This window comes from Ursus maritimus, unplaced genomic scaffold, assembly GCF_017311325.1.
Source record: "Ursus maritimus isolate PB19 unplaced genomic scaffold, ASM1731132v1 scaffold_22, whole genome shotgun sequence".
Classification (NCBI taxonomy): domain Eukaryota; kingdom Metazoa; phylum Chordata; class Mammalia; order Carnivora; family Ursidae; genus Ursus; species Ursus maritimus.
The window spans coordinates 41,964,750-41,979,604 of record NW_024424675.1 but is presented as its reverse complement, the minus strand read 5'-3'; the positions used below and the strand labels follow the sequence as shown (position 1 = coordinate 41,979,604).

General features: G+C 55.0%; 1 protein-coding gene across 1 annotated transcript; it reads right to left on the bottom strand.

The window, feature by feature from the left end:
* Window positions 1-506: 506 nt before the first annotated feature.
* TFAP2C (transcription factor AP-2 gamma) lies at window positions 507-10,277 on the bottom strand. Its single transcript, XM_040637851.1, has 7 exons — window positions 10,230-10,277; window positions 8,118-8,603; window positions 7,948-7,999; window positions 6,528-6,744; window positions 5,858-5,976; window positions 3,887-4,031; window positions 507-2,871 (listed from the first exon to the last, which is right to left on the bottom strand). Exons 1-7 carry the CDS (start codon window positions 10,275-10,277, stop codon window positions 2,586-2,588), a joined length of 1,353 nt encoding a protein of 450 aa, XP_040493785.1. The 3' UTR covers window positions 507-2,585.
* Window positions 10,278-14,855: the final 4,578 nt, after the last annotated feature.

Below are 14,855 nucleotides of genomic sequence, written 5' to 3'. Positions count from 1 at the left end.
GTATCAGCTCAGAGGCGTTGGGGGAAAAAACCTATTATCGTGCCCTGGACCCAGGGGACCCATCGGCCATCCGTGGGCTTCAGTGGGAACGAGGATAAAGGACGATTGAGCAGTGAGCCAGGCACAAGCCCTGCTTATGACTCACTTCAATCCGTGGTTGACTTTGGGGTATTTCCAGAACATTGTCTGCATTGCAACTGGGCACAGCTCCTAAAAGGCAGACTCTAGTCCAAAAGCAGGTTAAGATGCTGATAAGAAAAGTCCTTTTTCCTTCAGCCCTTTACCCCCATAACTTCCTTTTAGCACCCAATGTCGCACGTCTTGATTGAGAAATAACTGCCAACCTAAGACCTCTTTTCACTCCTCTAAAGCAAAGCAATTGTGAACTTGACATATCAACCAGATAAATCCAACTTAATAGGAACGTTCAGTGGCCAAGGACAAGCTGCCAAGAGCAAAGTATTAGGTTGGCAGAGTTTAAATTACTTCACAACCAATGCCAACACAAAGTCAGGAATCGCTGAGCTTTCGGTAGAGTTATAAATCAAGGATTATGAGGCTGGAGTTGAAGAAACGGCCTTATCCAATGTGGAAAATCCTTTTGCTCCCACTTCCCTTTGAAGCCCAGCCTCTCGTGCCAAACTATAAACATATCACTTCCTGGAGGGGATGCCAGGACACTTGAACTTGGAATCAAGGGCCCGGGGAGTACATTCGAGGTCCTCACAAACGCCCAGCAAGCACACAATCTCCGCCACACTCTTCTGCTCCCCAAGCCGCCTGCGGAGACCCAACGTCCGACTTACCAGGCAAGCAGAACGGTTAGCGTGCTTCAGATAGACACGCGTTGCCTTGTGTCCGAAGATGGGAGAGTTTCAGGGAATTGACAACACCAATGAAAGCCTACACTTCCCATTGCTTGGGCTTGATTGAATGCAAAAATCCTCCCGAGCAATGTCTGCCCAAGGATTACCTCCGGTCGTTTCGTTTCCATTCTCAAAGAAATTTGGAAGCGGCAACTTGACACAATGTTTCCCAAGAGGGTGAGCTTTACGCAAGGGATGCTATTCCGACCCTGGATTCTCTCCCCCCCCCTTCTTTAGAAAGGTCCCGCACACGTCCTGACAGCCCTAGTGGCGGCAGAGGGGTACTGCACACGGCGGAGGGCCGAGTGCAAGGCCCTAGCGCAGCCGAGCCTTCTCGCAAGGGACAGAAAATGAAACTTCAGACTTCCCTTGGCACACAACGCTCCTGCTTGGTCCCATTAACGAAGCCGCAGCCAAACCATGAATTAAGCTCGGCCCCTATTCTACTCATCCTAGAGACTTGAAAAAACCAAGTTGTCACCCGACTTTCACGGCTTCTACGGAGAATACTTTTTATTATACAGGTATCGTATACACAACAATTACTCGGGGAACGTTTACAGCCATTTCCAAACCTCCGTTCCACCCCCACGCACGGTACCACACGCCCATCTTCGGGTTCAGCACGATGGGAATGAGACACAAAGTTACTGCTTTGTGAACAGAGTTTCAATTAAATAGAATCTTCCACATCAAGAACAGAGCCCAGGATCCTCTTAATTCTTAAACCCCTGTGTACATATGAATAAAACCTAAAAGAAGTGTTTTAGATTACCCCATCACCTTTAGAAGTTAATATTAAAATCAAATCCCATTTGTCCAAAAGTCATAAGAAGTACACCCGTTATTTACAGACCCCATTAAATTATGTATAAATAAAATTTTTACACTCAACGCACTACTTCTCAACACAGAGCCTCCTACGGGACGTGGGGGGGGGGGCGGCAGCAAAAAACAAAAACAAAAACCAAAAAACGCTTCATGCCTACCCTTTTCAAGTTTACTCAAAACACCAAGATGTGAAATAAATATGCAAATAAAGCTTCAGTACCTTAAAGGAACACGACATTTCAGAGTCTCTCATTTGAAGAGTTAACTCTCAGAATTAAAAAAAAAAAAAAAAAAGACGAAAAGAAAACACAAAATCATCAGCAGGCTTCATTTCTACAAGTTTCGGAAAACCCAAAGGCCCCCTTTCAACGAGAGGTCTGAACGTGTCAAATACCACCTAGAACGCTAGCTGCTAAAGCAGAGAGAATCCTTGCTTCCTACCGTCTGTAGAATGGGATAGCTGAAGAAGCCAGGTAAATACTTCTAGATAAATCGCATCAATCTGACATTTCAACAGCTACGTGTGTGGGTTTTCTCGTGAGCCCAGGGAATGTATTGAAAAGGTTCTAAAACTTGTAGCACCACTTTCAGAGAAAAAAATGGGGTTCAAAAGAATAAAATGAGCTTAATGAACAAAGAACCAGTACTTGTCACCTTCCGATAACTTGTCCAGAGTTAAGGAGACACACTTCAGCGCTAGAGAAGGAAAACTAAGGAATCCGGGAGGGCACGTCCAAGATCCAGAAACGAGTGGAGGCCTTTTTAATGGGAAGGTGGGTCGCAAACTGTCCCCTCCCAGCAAGAGGGGTTCCCAGTCTGTCTGGGTCGAGAACGATCGTGGAGTCCTTTTCCTTCGAGACTCTTCAGCCCTTGGCTCACGCCCATCCTTCATTTTCTGTGCTTCTCCATTTTCTCCAGGGTTTTGCTAGAATCGGCTGGACTCTGGTCTCCGGGGTTCATGTAGGATTTGTCTAGGACTATCAGGGCCTCTTTTATGTAGTTCTGCACAGCAGACACAGCGGCACAGAGGGCCTGGCTGCCGAAGCCGTGGGTAATCAGGCTGAAATGAGACAAGCAGCTCTGTATGTTCGTCTCCAAGACCGGGGTGGGCCGGTTGTTTCCGTTGGGTGTTCGGTCTTGATTGAGAAGGTCCGTGAATTCTTTACACACCTGCCTGTGAGGACAGTCAACAGACACCTGTGAGCTCCATCTAGCCCTTGACAGGGAAAGGGGACAAAGCCAAATGACCCTGTGGAGGACACCCAGGAGGCAATCGGAGCTTTCAAAATCACAGACTTGGCTACCAACAGTCAAAGCCTGCACACTTCGCACCTACTCTCGCCAGGCCCTGAGCTAAACTCTGCAAGCACTCTCTTCTTTAATCCTCACAGCAGTTAGGAAAGATAACGGGATTAACCCCAGTCAAAAGGCCAAGGTCACCAGGACTAACCCCAGTCCAAGGGCCAAGGTCACCAGGGCGAGGACAAGAGGTGGGGTGGCGAGTCTAGCCCAGGAGGTTACAATGGACAGCCATTTATCTGGTGCAGCTCGGTACCCGGACACCGATTTCTTCTTCGAGAACCCCGCGAATCCACATCTCCCCAGAACGCAGTTTATACAGGCTGGTTCACTGGCTTCCTTCTGCCCCATTTCCTGACTGGACGACTTTGGCCTCGTTTACCAAATTTTAAAACCAATTTACTGGTGGCTTCTACGGGAAATCCTGCAGCTGCCTTAAGTAAGGTTCGAGACACTTAAAGCTTGCGCACAAGTCTCCTGCAAATCCAACCTGATCGTTACATTTAAAAAACAACAGAAGTCTTATCAGGAGGCAGAAGGCACCCATAATCTTTGACTGGATGTGACCAAACAAATGGTTTCCAACACATTTTTGCAAGATACGGAGACACAATAATGAAAGGGTAGCTGAACTATTTTGAGCTGCGTTAACTGAGCAGTTCCAAAAACACTCATTACTGAGCAATACCTTCATTTCACTTCTTGAGTCCTCCCCAAGAGTTCACCATCTGACTTGTCCAAGAAAGGCCCCTTGCCAGTTCCTTTCGCTCCAGACCTTCCCTTACTGAGCAGTTCTCTTTCTTGTGCACCAGGGACTGTACTGGGCACCCCCCAGCCCCCAAGTTGAAGATCAGAGCACCCAGCCATCAAATTCAAGTCTAGATACTCACTGTGCTGCCAGAAGCATGTTCTTTCTAGCTGTCATCTCATTCCGCCCTCCCAGATGAGGTCTCGTTAGATACTCAGCCACTGGTTTACTAGGAAATTCGGCTTCACAGACATAGGCGAAGTCCCGGGCCAAATGAACAGCCTCACCTAAAATCAGCAGTGACAACAGACTTAGAAGGTCTGCACTCACCCCCGGCAAACCTCCCTCTCCTCTCTCTGTAACCCGGATGGCCCACCAGTCCCTTGGCCTTTTAAAGTGAAACCATCCACAAAACAATTCAGCAGGCAAGTGGAATTTCCTGGGTACTTTCGGTGGGCTCGCTCCCCTAGGAACAGTGCAGGAAAAGCACGCAGCGTGTGGGGAAAATGCCTGACATTTTTCACTGCCCTGGAATAACGCTCACCAGTCTTGCACCCCAACTTAGGATTCTTGAGACACACCCAAGCCTTCTCTCGGTAATACAAGTTATCATCATGGAGAAGTAGGGAAATTTATAGATGATCACATTGCACAAAAGCCAACTGGTCAGTTCTCTTTTTGAAACCGCAACAAAAGTCTTTGACGTGGAACCCTCTTTTTAAACTAGGGTGCCCCATTACTGAAGGAGGCAGGTCTCTGGGATGTTTAAGACAGGGCTGTGCTTCCACTGGAAACGTGAAGGGCCCATCGACCAACCTGGCCTCCCCACCTCTTTTCTCCAAATCACTGGGGGCTCCCAGGGAGAGAAAACCAACGGGATTCATCTCTGACCAAAGACGCCCGGGCCTGGCTCCACAGTGCCAAGGCTGGCCAGAGCTTTCCAGAAACCCAGAGAGTGGCACCCCACCCCCACCCCCTCTCCTCCCCTTGCCCTCCCAGACTTCCTAAACCAGAATCTGAGAACCATTGTTCTGGCCCACGCTTTCTTATTCAAGCACCTCAGCCCGGCTAGTAAGAAAACCTCGCGGAGCCACATTTATGCGCCACGCACGCAGAACCCACCATTCTCCACGCAGGACAGCTGTGCTCCAACAGGCAGCTAACAGGCAGCTCCTTTCTCCTTGCCCTGACCTCCAAAGACACTCGTAAAAAGGTAGAGCGGGGCTCTGCCAAGTCTCTTTCAGCACACAGGAGCGCCATTAGACCAGGGACAGAAAGTGTTCAAAAGACTGCCTGGCCACCAGGCGACCACCCCTCATTGGCTCCCCCTGCCCGGAGCGGAGCCCAGCGCCCTGTGATTGGGCGAGGGCGAGGGGCTGCTCCGGGCTTCAGGATCGGCCCCTCCGGGTTCCACTCCATTTTCCCGTGCACAGCCACAATGAGCTGGTTTTTGAAAAAAAATTATTTCACTTTTCCCTTAACCGCCCCCCCCTCGCCTGGCCCCCACTTATTTTTAAAGGCTGTAATTGCATTCTTGGCTCCCTTCCAGAGTGGGGGTACAGGCCCATTCAATACAGTAAAATGTTACATCCTACTATTTTAGGACTGGGGAGAGGGGCCCCACTCATTTTTTTCTTCATGCGGGAAATGAACAAAGGGCTTGTGAATTGGGTTAGTCCCACCGTCTACAAGGGCTTTTCTCTTTACTGACCACAATCCTGATATTCCACAGCTACCCAAGCTAGACACCGTGCCTCTTCCCACCAGTACACACCCAGCTTTTTAAGTGTGCCCACTGATCGATGCATCTTCCAAAAACTGGTTCACTTGGAAGAAGTGTCCGAACACCCTAACGGTGAGAGTTCTCAGGGCAGGGAGACCAATTTCTTTTTAACAGTGATTTTCTGGAGAACCCAGAACAGGATACTTAAGCACTAGGGGATGTAAATGTTAACTCATTTGATAAAATTATTGCGATTCCCTCCAACGAACTCATCACAACTCATCATGTTTGTGACAGAGCTGTTTTTACGCTTTCCTTCAGGGAAACATTAAAGCCACAGACGACAGCGCAAACTAAAAACATCATAAAACAAAACAAAACTCCACTGACCTTCTACTAAGGACGTCAGGAGCGTGACGTGAGCAGCTTTCCGTCTCCCGGCTGGCAGGTTCAACCCAATCTTGTCCAACTTCTCCCGCAAGGACCGGCCTCCATTTTTAGATTTGGCTCTGGGTACAAGAAAGTGAACTGAAGCTATTCTCAAGACACCCCACTTGAAAATTCTAAATTCCTACAGTGCTGCTATCAAAACGGAAATCTACATCATGTGGCTCATAATCAAGGGATCCAGGAGTCCCCTGTAATTCATGCCTGTAAAATTCAAACCTCTCTCTTATCATCACCAACAGGTTTTTTCCCCCCAATCACAGAACATTGCAAACTGTGCTGGAGCAGATAAATTTGCACGTATAAAAACCGCAGCAGCCCCCCAAGTCCCTGGGGCAACAAAACCCACGGAGCTCCTCCCCCCCATAGGGATGCCACCACTTCGTACATGGAATCAAATCCTAACCAAATGATAATTTGTGAACGCTGTTTTAGCACTTCCTTTCACATCTGGCACTTTCTAAAAGAGAAGGAATGTACTAAAACTCTAAGCCGATTAGAATTCAGTGTTAAGTATAAAAGTTACATAAATGTTAAAAATACCTCCCTGGTTCTTTTATGTTATTCACCTTCAACCACCCAACCACCATGGCCAGAGTGTGTCCCCATGTACCTTCTGAGAACACCTCCCAGTAATGAGGCGTTTAAGCACTCAGGCGGGGACAATCGCCTCTGGACTTCAGCAACTGTCACTTTGTATTTAGACGTGGAGCTGAGGAGGGACAATCTTCCAGGGACGGAGCAGAAGACCTCGCTGGGATTCATCACAGCCCCTACCAGCTCCTTCTGACAAGGGAGACTCAGGGGGTTCTTGGTCATTGAAATAGGACCTGTGAATGAAGATCAGAAGTGATGGTCCCCAGAGCTGGGCTTAGGAAAAAGGGCCCTTTTCAAACCACTCACTAAAGCCCGAAAAAGCTCTGTAAGCAAATAGCGCTGCATGTCAGACTATGTAAATTGCAAGCAGATTTTTTTAAGTCATATTCTTCAAAGATAATCGAATCTGAAATTCACAAGTTAACACCTTACAGAGCTAATTAGTCATGACCCCAAGCATGGAGGGTTTTCATTTGAGCCACTGTTAAAAATCTGTTTAATTAGAACATTTGTTTTCAAAAGACAGCTTCAGTCCTAAATAAATGGCGATTTTTTTTTCTTCCTCACTCAACGAACAACCAAAATCACCGGACACATTCACATCCTTTGCTGAAACCTTTCAGTGTAACTCATCACGGTAAATTTAAAAATACAAACAAACCCGTTCTGTTACAAGTTTCCTGGGAAATCCAGTTTACTTTTTGAGTTTTTCTTCAAAAACCATTTCCCAATTGATTTCGAGCAGTTTAACTTCCAGTAACAGACTGTAACTACCTTTCACCTAGGACTACTTCCACCTCCAAAACTGCTGGTCTGATAATCCCATCAGCACACAACTTAATTTCCTGAGACACTCAGGGAGTGATCCAATTTTCTAATCCCCTCCCCCACTACCCTGCATAAACCCAAGCTCTGGCAGACCATTCCACCCCGGTCCTTATAAGGCTGTACATTTGGTAGGCCAAACTGTTTCAAAACCTTTTCTTGCAGGTCAGAATTAAAGATCCTCACCAGATGCATATTTGAAATGGAAAATACAATCACATCCTCTCATTCAACAATTGTCACAGAATCGATCACCCAACTAAGGTGTGAGGTGTGTTTTTTTCCAAATTAAAATCAGTGTTAACTCACTCTGGAAGACTACCATTGTAAAAACACCATCCAATTCAAGGGATCATATTCCCCAGTAGAACGCACTAAGGAGTAACAAATCCGGATTAATCTCTTAATGGAGACAGCTCCTAAGAGTTTTACTACGATCCTTTCTCATGTAGTTCGGAAAGAGATCTCTTCTTACTCCCCAAAACCTACCTTCCTCCAGCCCCGCTCAGTCCCTTCCCCAACACAAATGTCCCCGGCCGGCCACCAAACGCCCCCACCTTGCCAGGTTACGCGTGGCTCGGGGAGAAGAGAAGTCTGCACTCACTACCTACCTTTGCGAATAACAGTCTGATCGTGCAGGAGCAGATGCTGGTCCTCAACATTCTGGGGAAGAAACGACAGAGTTTCCCTTAAGTTCGGGGGAGCCTGAGCGGGGGGTAGGAGAAGCTGGGGGGGGCGAACAGGTCCGGGCAGGAGGGGCAAGAGCCCAGGCGCCGCTCACCTGCACTTCCTCCATCTGGTGCGCCATGTCGTGGAGCCCCAGGTTCTCCGCCAGGCCCGCGGCATCCAGAGCGTGCGCGTGGGGCAACAGCAGGTCCGAGCGGCGGTAGGCATCCCTGCGGGCGTTCATGGCGCCACTCTCCAGCCCGGAGAGGTGGGGTAGCAGGCCGGCCGGGCGCCCGTGGTGCGAGGGCAGGCCAGCCCCCTCCTGACTCTGGCGGCCCGGCCAGGCCTGCTGCTGGCTGCCGGTGGGCGCTGGCTGGTGCAGGGGGTTGATGGCAGCGGCGTAAGCTTCTCCCAGATGCGAGTAGGGGTCGGCCGACTGCGAGTAGGCCAGCTGCTGGTATGGCGGTGGAAAGTAAGGTGGTGGCTGGTATTCGGCGACTCCAGTATGGGAGAGGGGCGGTGCGGGGCTGTAGAGGTGCTGCCCGGCGGAGGAGAGGTGGGGAAGGCGCGGGTTTCCATTGCTGCTCGCGTCGTGGCGATCCTAGGAGAGAGAAGCAGAGACCCCCGCTAGTACGAAACCCCGCTACTGCGAACTGGCCGCAGCAGCTGCGCTGGGATCCCTTGAGATCCCCCAGGGGACCCACCGCACCAGCCCCGACCCAAACCCCGGGGCCTGCCCTCCGGCCGGACGGCACCCGGGGGCAAAGTGCCCCGGGGGGTTCGTTTCAAACCCCGAGTCCACGGAATAAAAAGAGACTTCGAAAAACCTGGGGGAACGCGTCCTCAAAGCCCGGCGGCGAAGGCCTGGGCCCTGCGATGCCCGAGGCGCTCTGAAGCGCCAAGTCCGAACCCCAGGCCTTGGGCCAGTAGAAGCCAAGATCCAGGCCCGGCGAGGAAGTCGGCATGCGGCGAGCACGGTGCGGAGTACGCTCACTCACTAGCCCGCACATGGCGGCGCCAGACGAAACAACCTGGGCAAGCCGCAAGCGCGGATAAAGCGCACAAAGCGGGAAGTGCGCGTCTTCCCCGCCCCAGGGACCCTCCCCTTCCACGCCCTCAGGACAAAGACCTCCGGGTGAGTGACGCTCCCTAGCAGGCCTGCCACCCAGCGCCGCCCGAGGAGCTCGAGAAGGAACGCACCGCAGCGGGGGCTGCGCTCCCTACCAGCAGCGTCCCGACCAAAAGGGGTAGCAAGTGAGGCCGCCCTGCCCGGCCACGGTCAGTGTCCCCACAAATCGGGCCCAGGGGGAGAATTCAGGACCCCCGAATATTGGGCAACCCTTCCTGCGCACGCCCCTCGCCCCAAGGCTATCCGACTTAATTCTTAAAGGACTTGTCTCCCAGGGTTCGAGGGGTCACTGGGGTAGCGGGGAACCTGGAGAAACATGGCACTGTCGCCCCCTAGCGGAAGTGCCCGGGCCTGCCAACAGGGGCAGCCCCTTGAGGTCCCGCGGGCGCGCAGCCCTCCCGCGGCCCCCCAGCCCCGGCTCCGCTCTGCCAGCGCCCTGGCGCACACCTCCCGCCGCCCGCGTCTTCCTCTTCCCGCTCGCCGCCTCCCTCCCTCCCACTCTCCGAAACTCTAGCTCAACCTGTCCGACTGGCTGGAGCACTCCCGAGCGCTTACGGCCCCATCTGGCCTCAGGGCCCCCCCACCAGCACTCCCCAGCCCCCACTTCTCTTAAAAGCCAAACTTCTGTTGTTTTCTTGTTTCCCCGAGGAGTTAGCGGGGCGGGTGATAAGCCCGCCTCGGAGGAGACTCGGCAAAGGTGTCGCCGGCAGGTCGCCTCGTCTGACCCCTTTGAACGGAGATACGGTGCGTAAAAGCCACGTCTAAGGATTGTAGACGCGACGCTCTTCCGAGAAAAAGGGAAGAAGGGCTGTTTTGCTTCGCAGGACACCGACCGGTAAGCCTGGTGGGTGGGATCTGCCATTCTCTTTCCAGGCCCTGTTCCCGAGGGTGGATGTTTAGGAAAAGGCCCAACTCAGGAAGAGAGCCCCGGAGAAACGGACTAGGGGGCATCCGGAAAAGTGGACCCCGTCCCATCGAGGGGCAGAGGCTGGTGCCTGCTCGCTGCTCCCACGCCCTCGCCCAGACCTGGGTCCAGCGGCCCCCTCCTCCCGGGCTGTACTCGGGCGGGGCCAGAGTGCGCCCCTGCGCCCAGCTCACCTCGCAGTCCTCTTCATACTTGACATTATCGGTTATTTTCCACAACATGGCGTCCGGCGTCCCCCAAAACAGTCGCCAGTTAAATCCAGGCTCCCCCCACCCCCCAAGCGGTAAATCCAAAATGGGGGTCACGGTGGCTAGGCGTCTGCCGCCGCCCCCGCCACGCGAGGGCCTCGCTGTCCCGGTCACTGGACGCGCATCGGCGGCTCTGCGAGCGTAGATGCTGCCGCCGCGCGTGTACAAGCCGCTGCCGGGACCCGGGAAGCCGCGCCCGCACTGTGTGTCCCGGCAATAGCCGGGGGACCCGGGCGCCTTAATGAGAAGGAAATTATCATAACTCCTCCCCGGGGGCCGGCACCAAGGCCCGGGCGCCGGGCGGGGCAGCCCCCAGCCAGTCCCAGCCTAGCTCCGCCCTGCACCCCGGCCGGGCTCCGCGCAGAGAATCGCGCTGCGGGGGGCGAGGAGAGGAGGCGAGTGGGCGGCACCTGACAGCCGCCGACCTGCTAGGTCGGGGTCCCCCGTCTCGCCTTCCATCAGTCATCCCCAACATGCGCACACCTGAAGTTGGCAAAGCTGGGGCCCGGGATCCAAATACCTAAGAGCCCCCTCTTTTTCCCAACGCGCCTTCCCCCATCCTCCAAAAGACGTTGTCACCTGGAGTTAAGAGACCCTGCGTTCGGGTTATCTGAACAGCTGGGAACCCCCTTATCTCCTGAAGTGTCCCATCCCACCCACTCAGAGAGACTTAAGGTTTGGGCTGGGATCTTGCAGCCGGAGCCGCAATCCCTCCGACAGACGCCTCCCCTTCCCTCCCTCTCCGTGGTCATAGTGCCGGCCCATTCTCCGAGGGGCTGGAGGAGGGAAGGCCTTCTGGGGAAGTCTGCCCCGAGCGCCACGGAGCGGGCGGTCCTCCACCCGCCGCGAAGTCTGGGACAACGGCGTCTGGCCGCCATCGCCCGAAGCCGCATCTCCGCCGCTGAATGTGGCTGGGGGTCACCCGAGCGCCTTCACCCAGCCCTGCCCAGCGCCGGCTCGGCAGCTGCCTCCGACGGGCCAGGCACTCAGAAGCCTCAACGCACCCGGGAAAAGAGGTGCGGGGCCGAATACAACCCAAGCGCCACGCGCGGGGGAAGGGGGAAGGTGGGAGAAGAGGGAGGGGCCGGAGAGGAACCCCGTGGGAGGGGTGAGTACCCCCGTTCTGCAGACTCAGGCTGAAAACGAAACTTACACAGAAACGCTGCCTCTAGCCCCAATATTTATTTGCCTCCCAAACTTGAATGCAATGCACAGTAATAAAAATTTTTTAAAGAAACGAAATCCACTGGCCCAGTTACTGTAATTGACCTTTTTCATTGCAAGAGGAAAGTCGCTAATTTTCAAGGGCGAATTTTACTGGGACGTTCCATCTGGCTCCTGGATCTGAATTTAAACATTCTGTCTGTGAGAACTGGAGAAGGGGACTATTTCGATCTGATTCCGAATCCGATTATGCAGTGAATAATACCCATCGGTACAGTGCCCTGGGCCGGGAGTGGACGCTACTCCCCGTCTACAGAATGATTTGCGCACACCACCTTCCTGCTCCTTCTCGGGTTTGTTTGAACTTTGGTATTTCTTTAGAGCCAGATGGGCCTAAAATAAAATAACAAATAAAAATGGGCGACCTCCCAGTGAAACGTCCTCTCTTGCCTCGGAGTAGACAGATCCGAGGGGATATTCCTACCAAGTGTGAGAACAAAACCTGGAAGTGAAACCACTGGGGGCTTTTAGGGGCTTTGCACTAAAAAGTACAAAGGACAGTGCACACCCCGGACACCCCGCTTCCAAAACCCCGAGGCCTGGGGGGTAAAAGAATCGCAAAAGCAGTGTTCCTGGTACTCCGGAGGGTGGGGACGTGGGGCACCTGTGCCACGCAGGAATCGGACACGGGCACAGCAGAACGTGGAAGGTTGGGGGTCTTGGGCACTCCAGAGAGGGAAGCTGCGCGCCTCCTTCGGGCGCTCAAGACTCCCAGAGCGATGACGCGGAGGCTGTCCTCCACGCTGGGCCTTCTAGACCCGGGTTTGACTCAAAGACTCCGCCTGGGGTGCAACTTGAACAAGTGGTCTCGTTCTCGCGGGCAACTTTTCCCCTAGGCAGGTTTGGAACCTGGGCAGGGCAGAAACCGGCCAACCCCCCACCCCAGGCCCTGGCTGTCCTTCCTTCCCGAAGCAGCTGTGGCCGAAGCAACCCGTAGGGACAGAGATTCCTCCCAGCCCGGGGGCAGAGACAAATGGAGCCGATGGCCCCGAGGGACTGCGCGCCTCCGTTCGGGGAGCCCCAGGGGCCTAGATGTTTCCGAACCGCTTGGCAAGGGCCATTCATTCCCCAGGCAGCGCCCTGGACACCGGCGCTGCCCTCTCTCCCAGGGACACCCGTTACGCCTTCAAGCCAGAGCGCGGCTTCCGCGCCCCGGATGAAAGGCGGCGCAAACAAATCCTCAATCTTCCCGGCCCTGGAGACCTTGCCCAAACACGCGCACCCTCGGCTCTGGGCTGGAAACCAGGCACGCGCGCGCCCGGGTCTGCGTGCTTGAAGCCTCAGCCCTTCCCTGAGCTCCACTTTTCTTCCTCTCTCTGCGGAGAGCAGGGAGCGAATGGCTCCCGCACCCAGGACGGACCTCCCTGCAAAGCTCCCGCCCCTCGCCGCGTGAGGACCCGGGCCTGCGTGGCCGCGCCTCCGGGCAGCCACCGCTCCTGGAAGGGTGCCCCCTCAGGACCCTCCGAGGCTTCGCAGCCGCTTAACTGTAAACAAAACTAGGAGATCCCGGGGGTGAGCCTCGCAGAACCCCACGCAAAATCGGGGGTATGAGGGTAGAGGGTTGTCAGCTGCTCCCCTCTGTCGCCCCCTAGGGAACCTGCGCTCACACACACTTGGAAGTCCGGACCCGGGCCCCCCAGTCCGCTCCGATGGCCCATGAAACCGGAGTCGGGAGACGAGTAGGCGTCTGCGTAGAGGGGAAGGCGAGATTCCGCCGCCGCCTCCAACTTCCCACCCCCGCAAACCAAGGAAGGCGGCCGGGCAGGTAGAGCTGGATTGCGGTTGGCCTGGGACTCCTTTTCCCGCCCCACGGAGGGGGCGCCGGAGCTGCAGGTGGAGGCCCCCGAGCGCCCTAGCGGACGCCGCGCTGCGCGCAAGGTGTCTGTCCCGCCCCTTGGAGCCGCGTGAGCTCCCGCAGAGACCGCGGGTAAGTGGCCAGCCCGGTTAAGCAGAGCCGAAAAGCCGGGGCCTGCAGCAATCGAGGAGTGTGCCCCTTCACGCGCCCTACCTTCTATTCCACAACCTCCCTTCGCGGCACCGTCGCCCCACTGGACAGACACCTGGCACCAAAGAGTCCTCCCAACTGTTCAAGCCCACTAAGGGGTACGCCCTGGGGCGCCACATGCATCATTTCACAGCCACTCCAAAATAACAGCAATAATATAAAAATAGCAGGTTGTTTTGATAGTGTGCAAAGCGGCCGGCGCACACACGGAGGCTCCTTACCTAGCCCAGGGTCCAACCCAACTCCATTTACTGCTCACTTCTAAGCGCGCGGCTACAGGCCGGGCGCTTGAAGGGAGGGGCTTCGCGGCCTGCAGCTCTTGCTCGCCAAATCTGCTTTTTACAAATGGACAGAGTCGCGGGGGTGAGGGATCCTGCAGGACCCAAGTTCCCGGGAGGGCTCGGGTCCATCTCTGTCCCGGGGCTAGTCCGGGCGCTCATTTGAAGAGCGCTCGTCAACCGGAGAGGTCGTGGGTAGAGTCTCTAACTTGACAACCATAACCCCATTTCTCAGCAGGCGAAGGTGAATTTTTGGTCGTCCAACTACCTCAAAGCCACAAACATGCCCGCTATTCAAGGCCGCCTCCCTAGCCGCTCTCTTGGAGACCTGTTAGAGACAAGCCTGGCTCTCGCCAACCCCCCGCCCCCCCGCCCCGGGGGACCGCCGCCCTCCAGAGGCCACGCTTGGCTGCAGAGTGCCTGTCACTTCCCCACTGTATCCTAGGGCCCACCCGTGCGCAGCCTAACCGCTCCGAGCGCAGGCAGCAGGGCTAAGGCTCCAGCCCAGCGTCCCCGGAGGCCTTCTCGGCTTGGCGTCCTGGAACACCATACACCTCCAGGCCAACTAAGCCCGGCGGCCTTAACGCATTTCTCCGATCGCCTCCAGGCGACGAGGAGACCCTCTGTGGCCAGGCGCCCGGCGACGCGCCCCCGGCTTCCGGCGCCAGGAGTGGGCAGCGCCCGGGAGCCACCCTGCGCCCCAACGTGCGCCCTCCCCACCCAGCGGGCATCCTCCCGCACGCCTCTCCTCCCTGCCGGTCTGCCCTCCACCCAACACCTCTCTTCTCACCCGTAGGAGCTGGAAATTCATGTCGCCAGCTCTTCAACCTTTGTGAGTTGAGGATTTTAAGAATGGGAGCAACGCTGGAGGAGATCCCCAAGGGCCGAGTCGTGTGCCGCAAAGTGCTCCGAGGTTTATTTAATTAACGGAAGGGGGAAGTGCAGGGGGGTGGGGGGGCTCAATTCACAGCCAAAACCGGCTATCGCGATTGGAAGACACACCTGAAAGGTCGTCGTTACTCCTCCCCTGCCCTCCTCCCCTTG